The following is a 25,763-nucleotide window of genomic DNA, read 5'->3' on the forward strand; positions in this document are numbered from 1 at the left end:
TTACGTATTTTATCATTTTATTAGGAATAATTCCAAATGGGTTATGCAGAAAATGTATTCATCAAATTTGATGAGTTTTCCAAAAACTCTTAATGAAGATATGTCTGCTCAATAAACAAAACATCAGCAGAACTCTCATATACTGAGCAAAAAATCAGGCTGATAACAAAAGCAACATGCAACATAAAAAAGACACAATATAAAGGAAGACAATCTGCTGAGTATTTAAAACCATCTAAATCTCAATTCTTTGCAGCCAGCACAGAACTAATTAGCTATCAAATCCAAACCCCACCAAGGTATAAGTTTAGCTGATGTAGGCCAGGAGTCAATGTAGGGGGAAAAAATTTCCTCAGTGCAAGAGAGCTGAGTAGTGTTTTGGATCTTTCTGTGGCTGGTACAAGCAGTATTAGAAAATCTTTTTGGCAAGAGAGAGAAATAAATACAAATGGAATGCTACATTTTTAAATTAGCAGACTGTCTCAGGAATGATAAAGGTATCAGTAAAGTAGCAAGGGGATAACTTTAAAACATTATTTATCTGGGGCTTAAAAAGCACTCAAACCAATTTATTTAAAGGTTTCACAATAGCTATGTCCAGGCATTTACACTTATGGGAAGTAAAATTAAAAAAGGATACTTTTTTCCCAAGGAGAATTTCTTTAAAACCAAGCACAATTGCTAAATAGCAACATTATACTTGGTAAACAATAATTGGCAACAAAATAATATTCTGCCCAAACGAGTCCCAGATACTGTTTAATAACCAAGATACAAACTAATTTTGTTGTAACAAGCCTAGGCCAATTTTATCAAACATGTCCTTGGTTAGATATCCAGTTTCATTTAACGTTTTGAAAGCTCATTTGACAGCCAGTCAAGTCCTTCATACAGACCAGTTCCTTGTGTTGCACAAGTGGCTTGAACATACCACTGTAAAGAAAAGACAAGAAAATACTTCATTAACAAAGTTAATATATAACACCAGTGTTTAAACTGTCTTAATCAAACTTAAGAGTCTTCTCACACCTCTTGCTTCTCACAAAACTCTACCATATTTAAAGCTACTTATGGCTGGGTGTGGTGGCTCGCACCTATAAATCCCAGCACTTTGGGAGGCGGAGATGGGAGGATCACTTGAGCTAGTGATCCTCGAGCTTATAGTTCGAGACCAGCCTGGGCAACATAGTGAGACCTTGTCTCTACCTTTTTAGATTATTTTTTAAAAAATAAAGCTGCTTCTACCTATTCTGGAGGTTGCAGTGAGCTGAGGTTGTGCCACTGCACTCCAGCCTGGGCGACAGAGTGAAACTCCGTCTCAATCAATCAATCAATCAAGCTACTTCTACCTATTCATTATATTTAGACCAGATTTTCCCCCCTCAGTCATTCAGGTTTTTTTTCAGTACTAGTTTTTGGTTCCCTTTTAGTAAACTTTCTACCACTTAATCTGAAAAGAGAAATCATGGGGAAATTAGTAACTAATAAACTATCCATCTGGTTTTTATAACTCTCGTTTCCCATAAAACTAAACTCAAAAAGGCAATTTTTGAAAGAGTAGGGTTTGTTGATATTTTAAAGGCAGGCTTTTCAGATAATTTCACTATCTTTAGTCTCATGCATTCCAAAAAGTTCTTGTTTTTAGATGGTAATGAATCTTATCTCTAGTAACTGTGTGAAAGTATCAAAAAAAAAAAAAAAAAAACCTAGAAGACAATTTACATTTAAGATATAGTTTACTTTTATTAATTTTTTTGACCAGTTTAACGCTGCAAGGCCACTGCAGGTATACCATGTTGCCAATTATTTGACTACCATATCTCAGTAACCTAGGAGGCTGGGGAAAGGCTCAAATTCATACCTTCACAGCATGGAAAACTTGTATCATTTACAGTTAGTGTTGCTTGCTTATTTACTGATTGATTGTTCTGAAGCAGAGTACTCACTCTGTTGCCCAGGCTGGAGTGCAGTGGCATAATCTCAGTTCACTACAACCTCCGCCTCACAGGCTCAAGACATTCTCGTGCCTTCAGCCTCACAAGTAGCTGGGGTTACAGGCATGCACCACCACGCCCAGCTAATTTTTGTATTTTTAGTAGAGACAGGGTTTTACCATGTTTGCCCAGGCTGGTCTTAAACTCCTGGTCTCAAGTGATCCGCCCACCTTCCCCTTCTAAAGTGCTGGGATTACAGGTAGGTGTGAGCCACCACACCTGGCCCAGTTTATGTTCTTCAAATCAGCCTGAGATACCTCAAACAGGCAACAGGTTCTTTTTCTTTTTCTTTTTTTGAGACGGAGTCTCACTCTGTCACCCAGGCTGGAGTGCAGTGGCACGATCTCGGCTCATTGCAACCTCTGCCGCCCAGGTTCAAGTGATGCTCCTGCCTCAGCCTCCAGAGTAGCTGGGATTGCAGATGCCTGCCACCACACCTCATTTTTTTTGTAGTTTTTAGTAGAGACAGGGTTTCATTATCTTGGCCATGCTGATCTTGAATTCCTGACCTCGTGATCCACCCGCCTAGGCCTCCCAAAGTGCTGGGATTATAGGCGTGAGCCACTGCGCCCAGCCTGCAATAGGTTCTTTGTTGTTTCATTTTTTACCACAGCCATAGTATTTGCCTTATTTACAGGTTAATGCAAAACTACTGTAAAAAGCCTATGACACTAAGTTTCTGATAATTTATCTCCATCACTGAATCACTGATCTAAAATAACAAGCAATTTTAGAGAAGTATAATTTTTTTTTTTTTAAAGAAACAGTCTTGCTCTGTCACCCAGGCTGGGGTGCAATGGGCACAATCACAGCTCTCTGCAGCCTCCAACTTCTGGGTTCGAACAGTCCTCCCACCTCAGCCTCCCAAGTAACTGGGACTAAAGGCGCATGCCACCACACACAGCTAATTTTTATTTTTGTAGAGATAGGGTTTCACTTTGTTGCCTGGGCTGGTTTCGAACTCCTGGCCTCAAGCAATCCTCCTGCCTTGGCTTCCCAAAGTGTTGGGATTGCAGGTGTGAGCCGTGGTACCTGGTCTCCTCCATAAGCTGTTAACAAGCAGACAAGGCTGGGCACCATGGCTGGAATCCCAGCGCTTTGGTAGGCTGAGATAGTGGGAGGATTGCTTGAGTCCAGGAGTTCAAGACCAGCCTAGCAACAAAGTGAGACCCCATCTACACTTTTTTCGAGACCGAATTTCGCTCTTGTTGCCCAAGCTGGAGTGCAGTGGCGCGATCGCGACTCACTGCAACCTTCACCTCCTGGGTTCAAGCGATTCTCCTGCCTCAGCCTTCTGGAGTAGCTGGGATTACAGGTGTGTGCCACCACACCCGGCTAATTGTGTATGTTTAGTAGAGACAGGGTTTCTCCATGTTGGTCAGGCTGGTCTCGAACTCCCGATCTCAGATGATCCGCCCGCCTAGGCCTCCCAAAGTGTTGGATTACAAGCATGAGCCACAGTGCCCAGCCCCCCATCTCCACTTTTGAAACAAGCAAACAAACATTACTGGATCCTTAGTAAGAGAGCCAGATTTCAAAATATTTGCTGTAGGGTTATTTAAAAGATACAAAATTAAAATTAAGACTATCAATAATCTTCTTTCCATTCCTTCTACCTCCCCCTTCAAAAAAAAAAAGAAAAAATAGACTATCAATAATCTTTAGACCTATTCTACAGCAGTTTTCTATATCTTTACAAAAATGAAATAAAGGTATTTAAAGTTTATTACCATATTTTTAAATAAATGATGTGCTTATTATTTGTCCAAAGGAGATAATAAATGTTTAAACTGAATACTAGCTTACACAACTATCCTAGTAAGTCTTAATAGTCAAGAGGTTAATATCAACCTCCAAATACTTACTGTTCTGTTACGAAGAGACTGAAGCCCTAGTTTATCTGTCATTTCACTGATGGCCATAGCATTTGGCAAATCTTGTTTGTTTGCAAAAAGCAGTAGCACTGCATCTCTCAACTCATCTACCAGAAGCTGGAAATAAAAGGTAAGGCATTAGCAACTACCAACCGGAATCTGAGTTTTGAAACTAACTGTCTTCCTATATATGCTTTACTCAGCATTAAATATACTATTAAACATTAACCTAATTTCTCTACACACAGTTCACTCTTACAACTGAAGTCTCATATCCTTCAGTTTTTAAATCCAGAGCAAACAATCATATGCCTTCAAGTAAGACAGAACTGTTTTTCAAGTCAATCATTCTACACCCCATTAAAGCAAATCACTCATCATTCAGCCTTCATGATCACCCATTGTCAGGACTGATAAGGGCAAGAAACACATATGGGAATAAAATGTTTATGGTAGGATCTTATGGTACTTAGTAGCAGAAGTACTCAGATGATGATTCTTTTCAGACTTCTATCCTTTCCAACAGTGGGACAATAACACAATTATCTGGGCGTTGGCAGTATCATGAAAAATACAAAAAAAAGTACCAAGAACAGAAGTTGTACTGGTGCATGATACAATATAGATGAACCCTGAAAAATTACGCTAAGTGAAAAAAGTCAGTCACAAAAGAACACATTGTATGTTTTCATTTATATGAATGTCCAGAATAGGTGACTGTATAGAGACAGAGTAATTAGTGGCTGTCAGAGGCTGGGAGTGTGGTGTAGGAGGAAGGAAATGGGAGTGACTACTGATGGTTCCAAGATTTCTTTGGGGGTGATGAAAATTTTCTAGTATTAGATTGTGGTGACGGTTGTACAACTCTGTATACTAAAAGCCACTGATATGCACATTTTAAAAGGATAACATTTATAGTATGTGAAGTACGTCTTAACAAAGTTTTTCTTTTTCTTTTTTTTTTTTTAAGAGGGAAAGCTGGTGACATTTGACTCAGGCAAAAATCCAACAATGACTTAGTTACACATATACTGGCACAACGGTTTTACAAACTGCCCTCTAGTCTTAGGAGGAATGAATGATAATTAAAATTTCATTTCAGTAAATATTTTATGGCTACAAGTTTAAAATCATGACAAGGATTCTCAGCAGTCTTCCTCCATTTAGTACATTTAACACCACAAACACATGAAATCCAATATATGGCAAGGCTGCAAAATGCCACTGTGAACCAAACGTTTGTCTCTACTTTCAGAAGAAATTCCTTATCCTTAAATGGTTACTATTAAAAAACATTTCTGAAATAATTATTGGCACAGCATAGAGAAAATGGAACCGATGACCTTGGGAACAAAACATTTGAATCAAGATTCCTAGGGTCAAAACTGCTATAGCACTATAGATTTGGTACCTGTAAAATAAGGGACTGAGCTAAATCAGATATCTTCAGCCAGAGATAGGCATCAAGATTACCCATGAGGCATTCTAAAAAAAAAAAAAAAAAAAAAAAAAGCTGCTCTGCCCTTCCTCCCAATTTACTGAAGTACTCTTCCATGTGTTTTTCAAAATGCTCTATAAGAGATTTTGAAGTACATTAAGAACCTGTGGATAATAGAGTTTCTTAAGTTTATTTCTAGCCCCCCAAATCCACTTGTGTAAACTAATCATAATAATAAATTTAAAGTATATTCTTACCATTTTCTGCAGCTCATCTGCTACTTCCTGAATTCTTTCACGATCATTGCTGTCTACCACAAAAATAAGACCCTGGGGAAAAATTGTTTCAGTAAATTTTAACAGTTAAATGACATTCTCTATATGAAACAGAAGTGTAGGCAGCAAAATGGTACCAATGGTTAGACATTAGGAAGAAAATATCTCATTAAAAGTAAGAACTTAAAGCTGTAATGCTAAAAGCTTATTTGAGATCTATTTGTAAGTTTAATTTATTAGTGCTATTTCAAATCTAAAAACTTTATTCTTCACCAATTAACTACTTTTCTCAACTACCCTAAGAATAAATTTTATCTATTTTCCCCTCTTCCCTCTGTACTCTCACATTTAAGTGCAGGTACCAAAATAGCCACAAAGTAGGAACAAAAAGAAAAATAACAAATCAAGGATCCTAAAGAATTGTGAATTTGGCCAGGCATGGTGGCTCATCCTGTAATCCCAGCACTTTGGGAGGCCGAGGCAGTCAAGGGATCAGGCCTGAAATCGCTTGAACTCAGGATTTGGAGACCAGCCTGGGCAACATGGCGAAAGCCTATCTCTACAAAAAAATACAAAAATTAGCCAGGCGTGGTGGTGCACTCCTGTAGTCCCAGCTATCTGAGAGACTGAGGTGGGAGGGATCACTTGAGCCCAAGAGATGGAGGTTGCAGGGGGCTGAGATCACGCCACTGCACTGCAGCCTGGGTGGCAGAGAGAGCCCCTATTTCAAAAAACAAACAAACAAATAAAACCATGAATTTACTAACTGAATTAGCTTATTGTATCAAAGGCATGTACAGAGTGTAATAAAAGGGGGGTGGGATAGCGGGAGTGGGTGCACTACAGTTTTTATCTGCTTTATCATGGAAGGAAAAAATTAACTTGCTCCAGAATGCTGCCTGCCAACTCTAGAATCAGGAGGACATCTTAAGAAAAAGATAGCAAGAAAACTCCAAGATTGGGCGCAGTGGCTCACTCCTGTAATCCCAGCACTTTGGGAAGCCAAGGCAGGAGAATCATTGGAGCCCAGCCGTTTGAGGCCAGCCAGGACAATATGGCAAAACCGTATCTCTTGAAAAGAAGAAAGAGAAAGGAAGGAAGGGAGGGAGGGAGGGAAAGAGGGAGAGAGAGAGAGAGAGAGAGAGAGAGAAAGATTTACTTGATTAAGACATTCTTTAAAAAAAAAGAAGGTAGTATCAATTCTCAGAGATATAAATATTACCTTCTTTTCAGACAGGGTCTCAACTCTGTTGCCTAGGAGCACAGTGGCGTAATCTTGGCTCACTGCAGCCTTGACCTCCTGGGCTCAAATGATCCTCCCGCCTCAGCCTCCCAAGTGGCTGGGACTACAGGTGCGTGCCACCACACCTGGCTAATTTTTCTATTTTTTGTAGAGATAGGGTTTCACCATGTTGCCCATGTGGTCTTAAACTCCTGGACTCAAGTGATCCACCCATCTGGGCCTCCCAAAGTGTTGGGATTACAGGCATGAGCCATGGCACCTGGCCCATTATTAGAATTCTATACTACAAGAGAAATGGAAGGAATTAGGAAGCAATTAGTTGAACTCTTTTTCTAAAAACTTTCAAATGGGAAATTACAGAATTTTCAGTTAGAAAAAGGGAGCAAAAATAAAAATTATAAAATAATAAAAATAATAAAAAAGAAAAAAGATAAACCCTGACCCCGAAAGTACTTTTGATCATGTCACTTATCACAGATTGTCTTGTACTACTGATTTATTTAAGTAACTAGGCTGGGTGCGGTGGCTTTCACCTGTAATCCCACTATTCTGGGAGGCCGAGGCAGGTGGATCACCTGAGATTAGGAGTTTGAGACAAGCCTGGTGAAACCTCATCTCTACTAAATATACAAAAATTAGCCAGGCATGGTGGCACGCCTGTAATCCCAGCTACTCGGCAGGCGAAGGCTGCAGTGAGCCGAGATTGTGCCATTGCACTCCAGCCTGGGCGACAAGGGCAAACTACATCTCAAAAAAAAAAAAAAGTAACTAGATTAACATTCACGGAGGGCAAAGGACTATACTACATTTTTTTTTTTTTGAGAGAGTCTCGCTCTGTTGCCCAGGCTGGAGTTCAGTGGTGCCATCTCAGCTCACTGCAAACCCCTCCTCCCAGGTTTAAGCAATTCTGCCTCAGCCTCCTGAGTAGCTGGGATTACAGGTGGCCACCATTACACCTGGCTAATTTTTGTATTTTTAGTAGAGACGGGATTTTACTATGTTGGCCAGGTTGGTCTTGAACTCTTGACCTCAGGTGATCCACCTGCCTTGGCCTCCCAAAGTGCTGGGATTACAGGTATGAGCCACCGTGCCCAGCCCCATCCTACATCATTTTCTATTTACCTCTCAGGATTATCACAGTACTGGGCTCTCCAGGGGTATCTAACACTTATTTTACATCCACTTAACGACAATTTCCTTTGTTTTAGCAAATTATAAGTCCATTTCCTTTATCTCTGTTGGAAATCATAACTTAATTTTTTTTTTTTTTTTTTTTTTTTTTTTGAGACGGAGTCTCGCTCTGTCACCCAGGCTGGAGTGCAGTGGCGCGATCTCCGCTCACTGCAAGCTCCGCCGCCTCCCGGATTAACGCCATTCTCCTGCCTCGGCCTCCCTAGAAGCTGGGACTATAGGCGCCTGCCACCACGCCCGGCTAATTTTTTTGTATTTTCAGTAGAGATGGAGTTTCACCGTGTTCGCCAGGATGGTCTTGATCCCCTGACCTCATGTTCCGCCTGCCTCGGCCTCCCAAAGTGCTGGGATTACAGGTGTGAGCCACCGCGCCCGGCCAATAACTTTTTTATCTTATTTTACACTGCATCCACACCACCTGGAAAACCATCACTTTAAATATCTATCCTTTGAAAAACCTTTTGGCTGGCATGGCACCTCTAATCCCACCACTTTGGGAGGCTGAGGTGGGAGGATCACGTGAGGTCAGGAGTTCCAAGATCAGCCTGGGCAGAGTAAGACACTGTCTCTACGAAAAAAATTAAAATTTTAGTAGGGCGTAGTGGCACGTGTCTATAGTCCTAACTACTTAGAAAGCTGAGAAGGGAGGATCACTTGAGCCCAGGAGGTTGACTGAAGCTGCACTGAACCACGATAGTGCCACTGCACTCTAGCCTGGGCAACAGAGAAAGACCCCATCTCAAAAACAAAAAATAATGTTTGATGCTTGGAAACACAGACTCAAATTCAAATCTTACACTACTTGTTATAATATTACCTAATCCTTGAATATGCCTTGTCTAAATAAAATAAAAATACTACTAACTTCATAAGCTTGTTAAAGATTAAATGCAGTCAAAGAGAAAACATTGTGCTTGGCTTATCACAGGCATTTTTTTACCAAATCTTGTCTCTTCCTTTCCATATTTCAAAAGCTACTCCTTTTTAGAACCAAACCTTCCATTTTTTTCAAAAAAAAGGCAAGGAGTACAGAGGCACAATCATACCTCACTTGGGCCTCCACCTCCTGTGTTCAGGTGGTCCTCCCGCCTCAGCCTCTCAAGTAGCTGGGACTACAGGAGCATGCCACCATGCCCAGGTAATCTTTTTTTTTTTTTTTTTTTTTGGTAGAGACAGGGTTTCACTCTGTTGCCTGGACTAGTCTTGAACTATTACTGACCTCAAGTGATCCTCCTGTTATGGCCTCCCAAAGTGTTGGTGTTTCAGGCGCAAGCCATAGTACCCGGTCCTGAAACCTATCCTTTATAAGAGGTAATGCCCTTAAAAGGGACCTAATTTTATCTTGACTACCAACTTTCCATTTTTATTCTTTTTTTTTTTTTTGGATGTAAAGACAGGGTCTTGCTATGTTCCCCAGGCTGGCCTCAAACTCCTGAGCTCAAGCGATCCTCCCGCCTCAGCCTCCCAAAGTGCTGAGAATACAGGCATGAGCCACTGCACCCAGCCTTTGTTTGTTTTAAAACGCAAATAATGCTATCAGTCCCAAAGTAACATTGAGAAGGAGAATTATTTTAGGAATTAATCCCTAATTATTTACTTCCTGGAACAGCCTAGAATCAAGAATGAAGAAAAGCTAGGATTCTACAGATAAGCCCAGCTGCTATGAGATTATTTTAAAAGCCAAATATTTGCTTAATTATTTAGAATGGCAAATTAGTTGGAATTATCTAATAAGAGCAATTTACTACACACTATGCCATGGTTTGTTAGTATAGGTTAGAAACATGGTTAAAGCTATAGTTTCTTTTAAATTTTATAGCTAGAAGAACTGATCAGTAATGCTGGGAATGCAAGCTAAGAGCTCAGCTTTGATTCTATCAGGTAACACATAAAGCTTTCCCCAGCTAGCATGAACTCCCTGGGAAGTAGTACTTGGACTTTTAATTCTAAGGTGGTCCAAAGAGGCCAGAATTGGGTCTAATCTCAAATTAAGAATGCAAAGTAAATTACAAAGCATTCTAAAGAAATCTAGGGATAAACCCAGGGTTACCCTTGGTCAAGAATTATTAGGCTTAAGGATTAGCAAGGTTTTACTTCATATCTAACTCTTCAAAATATATTAGCCAGGTGTGGTAGCTCATGCCTGTAATCCCAGCACTTTGGGAGGCCTAGGCAGGGGGATCACATGAGGTCAGGAGATCAAGACCAGCCTGGCTAACACGGTGAAACCCCATCTCTACTAAACATACAAAATTAGCCAGGTGTGGTGGCGCATGCCTGAAGTCCCAGCTACTTGGGAGGCTGAGGCAGGAGAATCACTTGAACCCGGGAGGCGGAGGCTGCAGTGAGCCAAGATTGCACCGCTGCACTCTAGCCTGAGTGACAGAACGAGAAATCCATCTCAAAAAAAAGTTAAAAAACAGTCCAGAGGGTAGAGCATATTAGAGATGAATATCAAATAACACAGCACTGGTTATATCCTGTTAACTGAAGCTGCATTATATATACATGTGAGTTTATTATGCTATTCTCTCTACTTTTATGTATACAGATTGAGTTTCCTTAATCCAAAAATCCAAATGCAAAACTTTCTGAGCACCAACGTGACAAAGGAAAAACTCCCTGCAGTATATCAGATTTTGGATTTCTGGATTTAGGATGCTCAACTGGGTACAATGCAAATATTCCAAAATTTTGAGATCAGAAACAGTGGTTTCTGGTCCCAAGAATTTCGGATAAGCAATGTTCACCTTGTATTTAGCATTTTCCATAATGAAGCTTTTTAAAGCATGTGCCTCTGTATCAAATATCTTTTCTAGTCATAGCTGTATATTGATGACCATAAACATTCTTTTTTTGTTTTTTTTTTTGTTTGTTTGTTTTTTTGAGACAGAGTCATGCTCTGTCACCCAGTCACCCAGGCTGGAGTACAATGGTGCAACCTCCGCTCACCACAACCTCCACCTCCCGGGTTCAAGCAATTCTCCTGCCTCAGCCTCCTGAGTAGCTGGGATTACAGGTGCACGCCACCATACCTGGCTAATTTTTGTATTTTTAGTAAAGACAGGGTTTCACTGTGTTGGTCAGGCTGGTCCTGAACTCCTGACCTCGTGATCTGCCCGCCTCAGCCTCCTAAAGTGCTGGGATTACAGGCGTGAGCCACTGCACCTGGCCTAAACATTCTCATTTTTAAATAAAAAAGTATACCACTTATTTAATATGACATACTATGTAAACCTGGTTGTCCCAGCCACTCACCTAAGGTATTCACTGCCACCTGATGGCAATAAACCCCACTTGTATGCAATATTTTAAGAGCTGGATAACAAGATGACATTGCAAATCTTAAACATATAAAGTGGCAGTGATATCCACTTAAAAAATAATTACCAAGTAGTAAACAAAAACTGACAAATTCCTTGGGTGGTAGAAAAAACAATTGAGGTGGGACCAGGTTAAACAAAGGAAGAGTAAGAAGAAACTCTCCCGTCTTGGGTAAGTCATTACAAGTTTCAGTTTCCTCATATGTAAGAGAGTTAGATTAGAACGGTGGTTCTCAGCAGGGGACAATTTTGCTCCACGGGATATTTTGCAGGTGTAGAGAGATTTTTGGCTGCTAATTGAGGGGAACTGCTATTGCCATCTAGTGGGTAGAGGACAAGGATGCCACTAAACAACCTACAATGCATAGAGAGCCCTCCCCATACCCAACAACAAAGAATAACCCAGCCCAAAATGTCAATAGTGCTGTTGTGTAAGATACCAGACCAGTAGTATCAGCACAACCCAAGAACTTGCTAGAAATACAGAATCTCAGGCCTTAGCCAGGACCTACGGAATTAATGTGTATTTTTAACAAATACCCAAGTGATTGATATGCATATTACAGTTTAAGAAACACTACTGTACCTGGATTATCCCCTGAGATTCTGATTCAAGTGGTCTAGGGGATGATCTAGGTCTTGGGATTTTTAAAGTTCCCCATGTGACTCTTACGTGCCACCCCCAAATTTGAGAACTCTTGTTCTATAGGATCACTCACTAAAGTCTCTTCCATGCCAGTATTATATATACACACTATGTGGCAATATAAAACTATCTTACAAATCAATGCAGCGAACTGACCTTAATGTATTTAATAAAGTAAACAAGTAACTGAGCTAAACAAAGGACTATCAATTGTCTTACATTCATCAGAAACTACAATGACAGTTTATACAGACCTTACTTTCTAAACTAAGATGGAAAGCAAAGAACTATGTATATGAGACCTAATTCATTCTTGAGAAGTACACCAGCACCCACCCCATCTTCCAAACACTTACCGTAATTGCTTTACAACTCTTCCACCCTATATAAGTTAGCCTTCGAGGCATACGTGAGAGTCCACTGAAGAATGTAGAAGTGGTGATAAGACAAATGCCAACTCATAGTAAACACCAATATCCAAGTAAATACTAGATACTAACATAAACTTTAGAGCATGAAACCCACAGAGAAAAGTTATAAAAACATATAGTATCCCTTACCTGGGTATTCTGGAAGTAATGCTTCCAGAGAGGCCTAATTCTATCTTGACCACCAACATCCCATACTGTGAAACAAATGTTCTTATATTCTACTGTTTCCACGTTAAAACCTACAAAGAAAAACAAAAATGACCGCTGTGCGGCGTCATTAAGAAAATAAAACCTTTTATTGTGGAATTTTCTTAGTGTTTTAAAAGTACTTCTTTTTATTAAAAAAAAATATATTTAAACCTAAACATCAACAGAGACAAGGACTCAATATGTTATGCAGGCTGGTCTTGAACTCCTGGACTCAAGCGATCCACCCACCTCGGCCTCCCAAAGTGCTGGGATTACAGGCATGAGCCACCACACCCGGCCTGTTTTAAAAGTACTTCTAAGATAATCAACATGCTTAACAAAAAGACAGTCTCAAAACGAGACTGTATATATTTCACTTTACAACATATCATCATGATATAAAGTCATCTGTAAACTTTCTTACCAATAGTAGGAATGGTGGTGACTATCTCCCCTAACTTCAGTTTATACAGAATGGTTGTCTTGCCAGCAGCATCCAATCCAACTAGAAGAAGACATTATAGATTTAAAATCCAGACCAAAAGCACACTCCAAGAAATAATTTTACAGTATAAGTCAAAAGTAGAAGTTGTCTAAATGAAATGATCTTATTTCTGATTCCCAAAGGCAACACTTCCTACAGAAAGCCTTTCCATTCTTCTTTCTAGACCAAGAGAGACAGCATGTACTAGTAAAAGGAAACGAGTATATAGCTGACTTAGGCTCTAATCTCTAGCTTTGCCACAAACTAGTTGAGTGACTTTAGGACACTGAGGAAAGAGAAATTAGCCATAAATAAAGGGACTGGATCAGATCATCTAAGATCTCTTCCAATTCAAGACTTTATTCTATGAACTACCAGCATTTTTGCGGGGGGGCAGAGGAGGGGGGGACATACTCTTGCTCTGTTGTCCAGGCGCCCAGCACCACACCCAGCTAATTTTTGTATTTTTTGTAGAGATGGGGTTTCACCATGTTGGCCAGGATGGTCTAAAACTCCTGGCCTCAAGTGATCTGCCAGTCTGGGCCTCCCAAAGTGCTGGGATTACAAGCGTGAGCCACCGTGCCCAGCCATACTACCATTTTTTAAAACACAGATTAGAAGTTGATTCAGAGAACACAAAACTGAATAAAGAATTATCTTAAGATTTGTAAAAATATTTTCTCTTATTTACAGAGTACAATTTGGGTAAGAGATTTTGATGCTAAGGGGTAAAAATACACTGGTATAACTATGTCCTAGTGGTGTAACTATGTTCTAGTGACCTTCTATAACTATGTCCTAGTGACCTTATAATGATAATAAAAGAAGATGAAGCCAATTTTACCCCTGCTTAAATCCATTTCAACATTAAATGTGCCAAAATGAAAACCAAAGTCTGATTAACCTATGTTATAAAAATGGCCCTATCACATTCATCTACAATATTAAGTAATATCTAAATTTTTGTTGTTGTTGTTGTTGAGACAGAGTATCACTCTGTCACCAAGGCTGGCGTGCAATGGCATGATCTCAGCTCACTGCAACCTCCATGTCCCAGGTTCAAGCAATTCTCCTACCTCAGCTTCCCGAATAACTGGGATTACAGGCACGTGCCACCACCTCCCAGCTAATTTGTATTTTCAGTAGAGACGGGGTTTCACCATGTTGGCCAAGCTGGTCTTGATCTGCCCACCACAGCCTCCCAAACTGCTGGGATTACAGGTGTGAGCCACTGTGCCCGACCTAAATTCTTAAAATGATTCATTTGAGGCAGAAGTACAAGTAGGGAGGAATGTGTTTGCTTGTGAAAAAAAATCCACACTAGAACAAGAGGCTATACCTCTTTATTAGGGTGACAGTGAAGAACAAATTAAATGCTTGTAAGTATGAATCTCTCAAAACCTGAATATTCTGCAGTGTTTGTTAAAGCCCTCACAAATGAAAGATCAATATCTAATAACCTCATTGAATTTATCATTGTTCTTAGGATATCGTATCTGGCTGCCTGGATTTATCACAGATTTTTATATCAATTCAATTGAGTATTGATTTAAGCAAGGACACTTTCTTAATATTTAAATCAAAGCATGACTTAGCACATAAAAGCAATGCTAGTAAGTTAAAAAAAGAGCTGAAATTATCTCACTTATCTAATTTACATTCCTATGCAAGTAAGTCTATCTTTTATCAGTTAGTCCAAAACAGAATTGAAGGCTACAGGCAATTCCGATTCCTTCCACCCTCTTAACAACCCTTTCTGCTCTGTACCCTACCAACAATAACTTTAAATTCTTTTTGGAGACTCAAGCCTTTTATTCCTTTGTCCCGTAAAACCCTGTTCCCCACTTCGTACTGGGATACAGGTTTATTTCTTCCCAAATACTAGTCAGTGTGATCAGCCCACATCAAGCCCTCATTCATGAGCATAATAATAAAAGCCAACTGTTACACAAGTGTTTTATTTTTTGAGTATGGAACAGTATCAAAAAGATCAGAAAACATAATTCTAAAAAATACATAAAAAGGAGCTATTAAGTTTGGCATCTTTAGTAACAAGATATAAAACAAAGGGGGGGTGGCAAAAAACAACTGGATCTTTAAATGGTTCAACAAAGCTGTCTGTTGAAAGCATCAGATTTTTAAGTTAACTAAAATTAACCTTTAAGTTCAAATATGATTCAGCCAAGTCAGAAATGAAACAGACGCTGATTAGGAAACACACACACACACAAAACTAAGGTACCTGCCAGTTACCACCAGAGGTCCAACTGGACCTCAGACTGCCAATTAAAAACAATGTAAGGCCTGGCGCCATGGCTCATGCCTGTAATCCCAGCACTTTGGGAGGCTGTGGTGGGCGGATCACCTGAGGTCAGGAGTTTGAGACCAGCCTGGCCAACATAGTGAAACCCTGTCTCTACTAAAAATACAAAAATTAGCTGGATGTGGTGGCACATGCCTGTAATCCCAGCTACTCTGAAGGCTGAGGCAGGAGAATCGCTTGAACCCAGGAGGCGAATGTTGCAGTGAGCCAAGATCATGCCATTGCACTCCAGCCTGGGCAACAAGAGCGGAACTCGGTCTCAAAAAAAAAAAGTAAATCCAAAAATATTGACAAAGAATGGAAGAAATCCAAGACAAATCATGATTATATTATTTTAAATTATACAAAAGCATGTAGGTACTCCAAAGTTTCTTTTAATAGGTTTTATATGTGCTTGTATGAATAATTAATAGTTTCCTTGCTCCTCTACTGATAGGAATTTTTTTTACCCAAAAAACATGTATTACTTTTATGAAAAGAGAAAAAAAATTGTCCAAGTAGATTTTTTTTTTTATTAAAATGTTGGGCTGTTTATATTTCCTGATACATCTTTTTGAAGATGACTCCTTGAGGGCTTTAAATATATAGTATTTTATATACTCATTTTACTTTTTCAAAAAGGGAAGTGTTTACAAAATCATGCAACCATTTCTAGGTCACCCCAGAATTCCAGGGGAAAAATAATTTACCCACAATGACTTTTAAGCATCCACAAATTATTTTCTAAATATAAATTACAAGACAACAGTTTAATGGCTCACAGCAACACAGAATGTATCTTATGCAGTTGTATAAAAAATAACAATGCTATATAAATGCAAACTAAGAGTTTTTTAAAAAGCTATTTCTAAGCTTTAATGCACAAATTAAACATATACCGTCGTCACTTAAAACTTACAGTTCTTTGCTCAAAAACATATTGGTCCAACAACTTCGAGCCACTTTAGTCATTTCTTATGTATTTCCTTAATGGTGCAATATTTGGCAGTGAAATTTCTCCACAAAATGAAAACTATTACCAATTTTCAACTAGCCGAGATAAGACTAATCTGTATAGCCCAGCAATGTCCTCCCTCCCCTTCGTGTCCAGAAACAAGCAACTGTATTGAAAGATGTACTGGAATAATACTTGTTCTCCTTAACTAGACCTGCACTTTGACCAAAGTGTTAATATAGCAGGAAAACTACCTCAGAAATCTTTGCTGGCCAGGCAGTCACTCGCGCCTGTAATCCTAGCACTTTGGGAGGCGGAGGCAGGCGGATCGCTTGAGCCCAGGAGTTTGAAACCAGCCTGGTCAACAGAGCGAGATCCATCTTTTAAAAAAAGAAAAATTAAATTAGCTGGGAAGCTGTGCATGGTGGCTCACACCTGTAATCCCAGCACGTTGGAAGGCTGAGGCAGGTGGATCGCCTGAGCTCAGGAGTTTGTGACCAGCCTGGGCAACATGGCAAAACCCTGTCTCTACAAAAAATACAAAACTTTGCCAGGTGTGAGTGCGGCATGGTGGCTCATACCTGTAATCCCAGCACTTTGGGAGGCCGAGAAGGGTGAATTGCCTGAGGTCAGGAGTTTGAGACCAGCCTGACCAACATGGAGAAACCCCGTCTCTACTAAAAATACAAAATTAGCTGGGTGTGGTGGCGCATGCCAGTAATCCCAGCTACTCGGGAGGCTGAGGCAGGAGGATCCCTTGAACCTGAAAGGCGGAGGTCGCAGTGAGCCGAGATCGCGCCATTACACTCCAATCTGGGCAACAAGAGCAAAACTACATCTCAAAAAAAAAAAAAAAATTTGGCCAGGTGTAATGGCACATGCCTGAAGTCCCAGCTACTGGGGGAGGCTGAAATGGGAGGATCACTTGACCCCAGGAGGTCAAGGCTGCAGTGAGCTGTGACCACACCACTGTGCTTCAGCCTGGGCAACAAAGTTGAGACCCTGTGTCAAACAAAAAATTAGGGTGGTGTGCATCTATATTCCCAGCTACATGGGAAGCTGAAGAAGGAGGATCCCTTGAGCCCAGGGGATCGAGTCTGCAGTGAGTCATGATCGCACCACTGCACCTCAGCCTGAACAACAGAGCAAGACCCCGTCTCAAACAAGTCCAGGCGCCGTGGCTCACGCCTGTAATCCCAACACTGTGGGAGGCTGAAGTGGGCGGATCACATGGTCAGCAGTTCGCAACCAGCCTGGCCAACATGGTGAAACTCATCTCTACTAAAAATACATAAATTAGCTAGGCATGGTGGTGGGTGCCTGTAATCCCAGCTACTTGGGAGGCTGAGGCAGGAGAATAGCTTGAACCCGGGAGGTGGAGGTTGCAGTGAGCCCAGACGGCGCCACTGCACTCCAGCCTGGGCAACAGAGCGAGACTCGGTCTCAGAAAAACAAACAAAAAAATCCCCACAAAACAAACCTTTGCCCATAATTAGGGCAGCAAGAAATACTTATATTTTAAATTAAAGAAGTTAGATCCGGCCAGGCACGGCGTCTCATGCCTGAAATCCCAGCACTTTGGGAGACCGAGGTAGGTGGATCATAAGGTCAGGAGTTCGAGACCAGCTGCCCAAGATGGTGAAACCCCGTCTCTACTAAAAAATAAAAAAATTAGCTGGGCACGGTGGCAGGCGCCTGTATTCCCAGCTACTCGGGAGGCTTGAGGCAGGAAAATGGCTTGAACCCGGGAGTCAGGGTCTGCAGTGAGCCGAGATAGCACCACTGCACGCTAGCCTGGGCGACAAAGCAAGACTCTGTCTCAAAAAAAGGAAAAAAAAAAAGTTAGATCCAATGATCTCAACTTTGAGGGAGAAAAAAATATTGCAGAAAGGAGTAAGACTGGAAAGACAAAAGAGTATTTTCAGATGGATAAAAAGATTTTTCATGTTTTCCTTTATCTTTCAAATTATCTACAAGTTTGAAATATACCTTCATTATTTTAAGTGTGTGTGTGTGTATATATATACACATTTTTTTTTCGAGACAGGGTCTCGATCTGTCACCCAGCCTGGAATGCAGTAGTGCAAACACAGCTCACTGTAGCCTCAAACTTCTAAGCTCCAGCAATCCTCTCACCTCAGCCTCCCCAGTAGCTGGGACTACAGGAGCACGCCACCATGCCCAGCTAATGTTTAAAATTTTTTTGTAGAGATGAGGTCTTGCCATGGTGCCCACGCTGCATAATAATTTTAAACAATAATTTAAAATTGAATATTTACTGCATTCTAAGCATAGTACTAGGTGATTCCATACATTTTTGGAATTTAATCCTCACAATAACCTTTCATTTTACAGATGAGACATTTAATGTCCAGAAATGTCCCCCATAATCACAGAAAAAGAAGAACAGATATTTAAAAACCTAAGTCTTGCAGAGAAATTAGAACCCTCATACATTGCTAGTGGGATGTAAATGAGGATGTAAAATGGAAACGTTTGTCAGGTCCTCAAAATGTTCAAGACAGTTACCATGACACAATTCCGCTCCTAAGTATTTATCAAAGAATTTAAAACACATGCCCACACAAAAACTTGTTCATAAATGTTGAAGAGCTAGAAAGTGGAAATGACCTAATTTTCATCAACTGATGAATGAATAAATAAAATGTGGTTTATCCATACAATGTAATTACTATTTGGCCATCAAAAGAAATGAGATGCTTATGTGAATTTTGTGAAAAGGAAAAAAATGAGAAGAATGAAGGACTAATATACGCTATAATATGAATGAATTTTTTTCTTTTCTTTTCCTTTTTTTATTTTTTTTTTTGAGACAGAGTCTCACTCTGTCGCCTAGGCTGGAATGCAATGGCACAATCTCAGCTCACTGCAACCTCTGCCTCCCGGGTTCAAGGGATTCTCGTGCCTCGGCCTCCTGAGTAGCTGGGACTACAAGTGCCTGCCACCACACCTAGCTAATTTTTGTATTTTTAGAATAGACAGGGTTTCACTATGTTGTACAGGCTGGTCTCGAACTCCTGACTTCGTGATCTGCCCGCCTCGGCCTCCCAAAGTGCTGGGATTACAGGCGTGAGCCACTGCGCCAGTCCACTATGAATGAACTTTCAAAACATCATGCCAAGTGAAAAAAGCCAGACATAAGAGGCCATAAATCATGATTCCATTAAATGAAGTGTCTGGAATAGATTAACCCATAGAAACAGAAAAGAGATAACTGGCTGCCAGAAGATGGGAAGAAGGGGGAATGGGAATTACTACTAATGGGTATCAGGTTTTTTGAGGGATGATGAAAAATTCTGGAATTAGACAATGGTGATGGTTACACAACTTTGTCAATACATATACTAAAACCCACAGAACTGTACACTTTAACAGGGTAAATTTTATGGTATATGTATTATATCTCAATTTTTAAAAAAAATTTCTAAAAAGCCAGAACCAACAAACCCTAGTTCTGATGCCAGATACCTCAAATACTATTTACATACTGCCATCCTGACTTTAGGTTTTTCTGGTGGACATACTGTATCTTAATATCTTGGTTGGGCATGGTGACTCACGCCTGTAATCCCAGCATTTTGGGAGAGTGAGGCAGGTGGATCACCTGAGGTCAGGAGTTCCAGACCAGCTTGACCAATATTGTGAAACCCTATCTCTACTAAAAATATGAACATTAGCCAGGCATGGTGGCAGGGGCCTGTAATGCCAGCTACTCGAGAGACTGAGGCAGGAGGATTGCTTGAACCCGGGAGGTGGAGGTTGCAGGGAACGGAGATTGCACCACTGCACTCGAGCCTGGGTGACACACTGAGACTTTGTCTCAAATATATTTTATCGAATTCATCAGAGGCTTGACCATCCAAACTGAAACTGAGGCCACCAGGTATATGGAAAAATGTGAACTTAAGTTCTGCTTCTATGCACGGATGAGAAACATCTGCATTTTTATCAGTTAATTAGCAGCAAATTATCAAAGTTTCTTACAGCCTATTGCACTACTATAATAATGCAAAAGGGTGCATCTAAGGATGGCTGTACCTATCAACCAGTGGCATGAAACAGGATTTTTGCCTTTTCCATTTCCTATATTCACATAATGAGAAGAGCCTGTTTTTTCAAAGGTTGGCAGTTATATGTTCAACCAATAACCTCAGAAAATGCTTGTAATAAGCTAAATCAAAAAGAGAGGACACAAAACTAAATATCACAACTACAATTTTAGAGGAACCAAAACTTCCTCTTAAAAGGCTGACTGAGCATGTACCAGGTGTGGTGGCTTACACCTGTAATCCCAGCACTTTGGGAGGTTGAGGCAGGAGGATCTCTTGAGTCCAGGAGTTTGAGATCAGCTAGCAACAGAACAAGACCCCTATTCTCTACAAAATAATTTAAAAATGAGCTGGGCATAGTGGTGCCTGTAGTCCTAGCTACTCCAGAGCCTAAGGTAGGAGGGATCGCTTGAATCCAGGAGTTCAAGGCTACAGTGAGCTATGATCATGCCACCTGTATGTGCCCCAGAGTACGGTTGACAGAGCAAAACCCTGTCTCAAAAAATAAAAATAAAAATAAGGCTGAGAGTAAATATGACAGAATAGTAGAATTACAGATAGGTAATTATCACTTTATTCTTTTACCTGTTTTCTAAATGTAACAGAAGGAACATATACTACTTTTAGAATCAGGAGGAAAAGGCCGGGCGCGGTGGCTCAAGCCTGTAATCCCAGCACTTTGGGAGGCCGAGACGGGCGGATCACAAGGTCAGGAGATCGAGACCAGCCTGGCTAATACGGTGAAACCCCGTCTCTACTAAAAAATACAAAAAACTAGCCGGGTGAGGTGGCGGGCGCCTGTAGTCCCAGCTACTCGGGAGGCTGAGGCAGGAGAATGGCGTGGACCCGGGAGGCGGAGCTTGCAGTGAGCTGAGATGTGGCCACTGCACTCCAGCCTGGGCGACAGAGCGAGACTCCATCTCAAAAAAAAAAAAAAAAAAGAATCAGGAGGAAAAAAAATTACATAAATAGATGGATTTGCAAAATATGCTAAGAAACAAATATAAAACACCACTCTTTAGCTTGGTAATATTTTTTAAAGTGACAAATATAGGATCCTTTCTCCCGAACATCTCTACACCCCCAAAACCACAGTCACATTCAAGACAATACAGAACTACACTGGCATACTATACTACACTGGTATCAACAAGCTTTTAAAAACTAACACTTTTGGCCGGGCGCGGTGGCTCAAGCCTGTAATCCCAGCACTTTGGGAGGCCGAGACGGGTGGATCACGAGGTCAGGAGATCGAGACCATCCTGGCTAACACGGTGAAACCCCGTCTCTACTAAAAATACAAAACATTAGCCAGGCGAGGTGGCGGGCGCCTGTAGTTCCAGCTACTCGGGAGGCTGAGGCAGGAGAATGGCGTGAACCCGGGAGGCGGAGCTTGCAGTGAGCTGAGATCCGGCCATTGCACTCCAGCCTGGGCGGCAGAGCCAGACTCTGTCTCAAAAAAAAAAAAAAACTAACACTTTTTCAGCTGTTCTACAGGCAAGGACTGGAAAGTTCAAAGTAAAGAGATCAGAATTAATAATTCCTCTGCAGAACACATTAGTATTTTTGGATATATACATAATTTAAGGATTCACTTAACAACATTACATCTTATCATGGATCAAGATACAGAAACCAGACTTAAAACAAGACAATGCAGCCAGGCTCAGTGGCTCACCCTGTAACACCAGCACTTTTCGAGGCCAAGGTGGGGGGATTGCTTCAGCCCAAGAATAGGCAAGATAGTGAGACCTTCTTGCTACAAAAAATTTCAAAAATTAGCCAGGCAGGTCGAATGGCATGTCCTTGTTGTCTCAGCTACTCAAAAGGAAAAAAACATAATTATTTTAAAAATATATACAAAATACAGAAGCTGGCCGGGTGTGATGGCTCATGTTTGTAATTTCAGCACTTTGGGAGGCCAAGGCGGGTGGATCACCTGAGGTCAGGAGTTTGTGACTAGCCTGGCCAACACGGTGAAACCCCGTCTCTACTAAAAACACAAACATTAGCCGGGCTTGGTGGCAGGCGCTTGTAATCCCAGATACTCAGGAGGCAGAGGTTGCAGTGAGCCTAAATCGTGCCATACTGCACTCCAGCCTGGCAGACAAGAGTGAAACTCCATCTCAAAAAAAAAAAAAATTAATTAAATTAAATTAAATACAGAAGCTATTGCTTTATTTTTATTTTTTTTCAAATAGAGATGGGGTCTTGCTAAATTGACCAGGCTGGTCAAAAACTCCTGGCCTCAATGCAATCCTCCCAACCTGGCCTCCCAAAGTGCTGGGATTATAGGTGTGAGTCTATGCTGCTTTCTAACTCAAGCAGCATGGGCAATACCATCACTTGCGTAACTTCCCCTTATAACTAGTACATAATTTCTGTCAATCAATAGTCCAGATTATGTTAAATTTGATACACTGTGTTGGTTTTTTAATTACAGTTAACTACAAGCTGACTTCCAACATCTTTTGAAGTTACTTGAACTTTTGGAAGAACACCGGGTGCAGGAATTAAATTTAAAACTTCTCCACAGTAGTTTGGCAAACCCGAGACATCAGCTAACTCCTATCTCCTTTATACTTTAAAATGGTAAAGTCTGAAAAAAGTCTGACTCAGGAGGGCATGAATCTTATCTAAGCTTTATAAAGAAAAAAGAAGCACACTAATGTAAAACATTAACCAATAATTCCAACAGTTGAATGGGGTAGAAAAAAAAAAGTGATCTATTATTTTTGCGGTCAGTCACTCATAAAGCCAGACAGAAAAATTAAGAATTATCAAACTTCCAAACCACCTTTTTCCCTGTTCATGCACATATCTTCCTCATACGTTGATACCTCCTTTGATGAGTTACCATAAATGTTGATCTTGTGACTGAAGTGTTTTTAGTCAAGGAAAACTGATTATCCCAAAATTAAAGTGCAAAACAATAGCATGCCTGAGTTAAACATTCAAAACAAGTAACTCCTAAATCCTCCGCACAAATGCAGAAACTTCAATATTTTTTCTCTCCCATTTTCTTCAAATCTAGCATACTTCTATCTTCCTTGCCCCTCTGATACTTTCATCAATCACAAAAGACTAAGGAAACGAAAAATAGCAATTTATTTACAATAAATCTTAAGTAAAAAGACCAATATACTACGTGTTCTGGAACACAACCATATATTGTTAAATCTCTTTAAAGAACAGGCTGGAAATTCATTTATCGCAGTCCAAAGTCCTCCCATTAACTTCCGATCCTTTTTCAGACTGCCAACTTTCAGTCTTAACTTAAATATGCTTGCCCTCCTAAAATAATTCTGTTCTCTTGACAAAGGAAATCTAAGAAACTTTGAAAAAGAAAACACTTTATGAATCATAAACAATTGTTTCACAAAATGTAAATACGATGAGTTAAGAGGAAAATTAAACGAGCCAATGTATATACTGTTACTCTTTATATACCTTGAAATATTACAGAAGCTTGTGTTTGAAAGCTTTCGATGGTAGTACAGTTCCAAAATAAAACCTCCGGCCCGGCATGGTGGTTCACGCCTGTAATCCCAGTACCCTGGGAGGCCCGGGTGGGTGGATCACCTGAGGTCAGGAGTTCGAGACCAGACTGGCCAACATGGTGAAACCCCCGTCTCTGCTAATAATACAAAAAATTAGCCGGGCGTGGTGTTGCATGCCTGTAATCCCAGCTATTTGGGAGGCTGAGGCAGGAGAATCTCTTGAACCCGGGAGGTGGAGGTTGCAGTGAGCGGAGATTGCGCCACTGCACTCCAGCCTGGGTGACAAAAGCAAAACTCCGTCGAAACAAAGAAAAGGAAAGAAAGGAAGAAAGAAAATAAAATCTCCTCTGGTAGAACACAAGCTAATGAACCAACAAGTTTCAACGTTCAAAGTTAGAGGGGCTTCTTTCAGCGTTATTCTAGTCCATGGAGCTCAGCTGTGATGTAGGCTGGTCACACTAACCGGGAGCGGTTGCTTACATCAGCCAACTGACAGCCCTTCTCCCTTAGCTGAGCAAAAACACGCCCCCTAAAAAGCAGTTTTTTAAAAGTCAATTTTCTAAAAAGAAATTTTAAAAAATTGTAGTTACTATTTAACAAGGCTACCTTAAAATTCAGCGTCATGATGTTCTGTTCAGTTCAGTTACTGAAAATTTATCAGGTATTTTTTAAAAATTCGTTTCTAATTTTTTTTTTTGCATTAGACTTTAAGCCGGCTAAATAAGTTTGAAAACCTAGGAGAACAAACCAAATACATTTAAAGTTTTTGAAAATAGCCAAAGAAATACAAGATAAGCTTGGTTTTCGGAGAATGAGATTAACAAGGAGGGAAAAACTTGAAAGGGAATCCAGCGCAGGCCAAGTTTAGCAAAGTGGGCGCTGAAGGACTCCAGACTCTTAGGAAACCTTGGGTGCTCCCTGGCCACCACAACTTCCTGCCCCGGGCGACTCCAGGCTCCGGGTGGCCGCTGGCTCACATACCAACGGACTGTGCAGGGACTGTACACGAAGCGCAGAGTGGGAAGGAAAAGGCTAGAGTGGCTCTGCCTTCCTCCTGACGGCTGTCCACACCCGGGCAAGAAGGTATGCAGATCGCACCCCCAGAAAGGGCCTCGCCAAGTGTTTCCTTCCCAGAGTTGGCTTTCCCCACATCTCTGCCTAATGTTGTCCAGCTTTCAATAAGATCAAGGGGAAAAAGTCAAGTCCAGAAAGAAGAAACCTTGCCCAAAACCCTGTCGCTGCCTCGTCTGGCAACAGATCTGGGGAGGGATCGCTCACCCTCCGCTCCATTGTTCCCCCTTAAGAATTCCTCCCGACCCCCGACCCGGCGCCCCTCCCCCACCACGGCGGGCGGAGAGAAAAACAGGCCCAGAGGCCACCTGAATTGTAGAGATCCTGCCTTTCCCAGATCCCGCCTCGACTCGCAGCCCTTCACTCACCCATCAAAATGCGCATCTGCTTCTTGCCAAATAGTCGGGAGAAGAGGGAGGAGATAGTGAGGCCCATGGCGGTAGTGGCACTTGTGATGGGCAGAAGCAGAAGGGGTTTGGGGCGACCCCGTGCTTTCTCCTTTCAAGCTCCCAGGCAAACTAAAAGAGAGGGAAGAGAAAGAGCGGAGGAAGAAAGGGGGAGGCAGGCCCGTCTCGCTGGCCGCTGTGCTGATGAACCTCCGGCACAGGAATAAGCCGGTAGAGGACCTGCTAGGCGACTGGCGCGGCAGCTCCGGCTCTAGCCTTTAGGATCTGGCTGTGCCACGTCACGCGGCGGCCGCGGCGACTCCAGCAGCGGCCCGGCCCCTCCAACGCGGACAGAATCGCGTCACCGCCGCCCCATCCCCCTGCGCTTCCG

The 25,763-nt window shown here is 41.3% G+C and overlaps 1 protein-coding gene across 1 annotated transcript; it reads right to left on the bottom strand.

Moving 5' to 3' along the window:
* Positions 1–25,763, bottom strand: LOC105482717 (ARF GTPase 4). The gene is made up of 6 exons (XM_011742970.3): positions 25,355–25,763; positions 13,029–13,109; positions 12,545–12,654; positions 5,564–5,635; positions 3,860–3,985; positions 1–933 (listed from the first exon to the last, which is right to left on the bottom strand). Exons 1-6 carry the CDS (start codon positions 25,419–25,421, stop codon positions 847–849), a joined length of 543 nt encoding a protein of 180 aa, XP_011741272.1. The 5' UTR covers positions 25,422–25,763; the 3' UTR covers positions 1–846.

This window comes from Macaca nemestrina, chromosome 2 (assembly GCF_043159975.1).
Source record: "Macaca nemestrina isolate mMacNem1 chromosome 2, mMacNem.hap1, whole genome shotgun sequence".
Lineage (NCBI taxonomy): Eukaryota > Metazoa > Chordata > Mammalia > Primates > Cercopithecidae > Macaca > Macaca nemestrina.

Excerpts from the sequence above, each read along its gene's own strand:
- LOC105482717 (XM_011742970.3), bottom strand. The coding sequence starts at position 25,421 with ATGGGCCTCACTATCTCCTCCCTCTTCTCCCGACTATTTGGCAAGAAG. Across the intron at positions 13,110-25,354 it reads GCAGATGCGCATTTTGATGG|TTGGATTGGATGCTGCTGGC; the intron begins GTGAGTGAAGGG and ends GTCTTCTTCTAG. Across the intron at positions 934-3,859 it reads AGTCTCTTCGTAACAGAACA|TGGTATGTTCAAGCCACTTG; the intron begins GTAAGTATTTGG and ends TTTTCTTTACAG.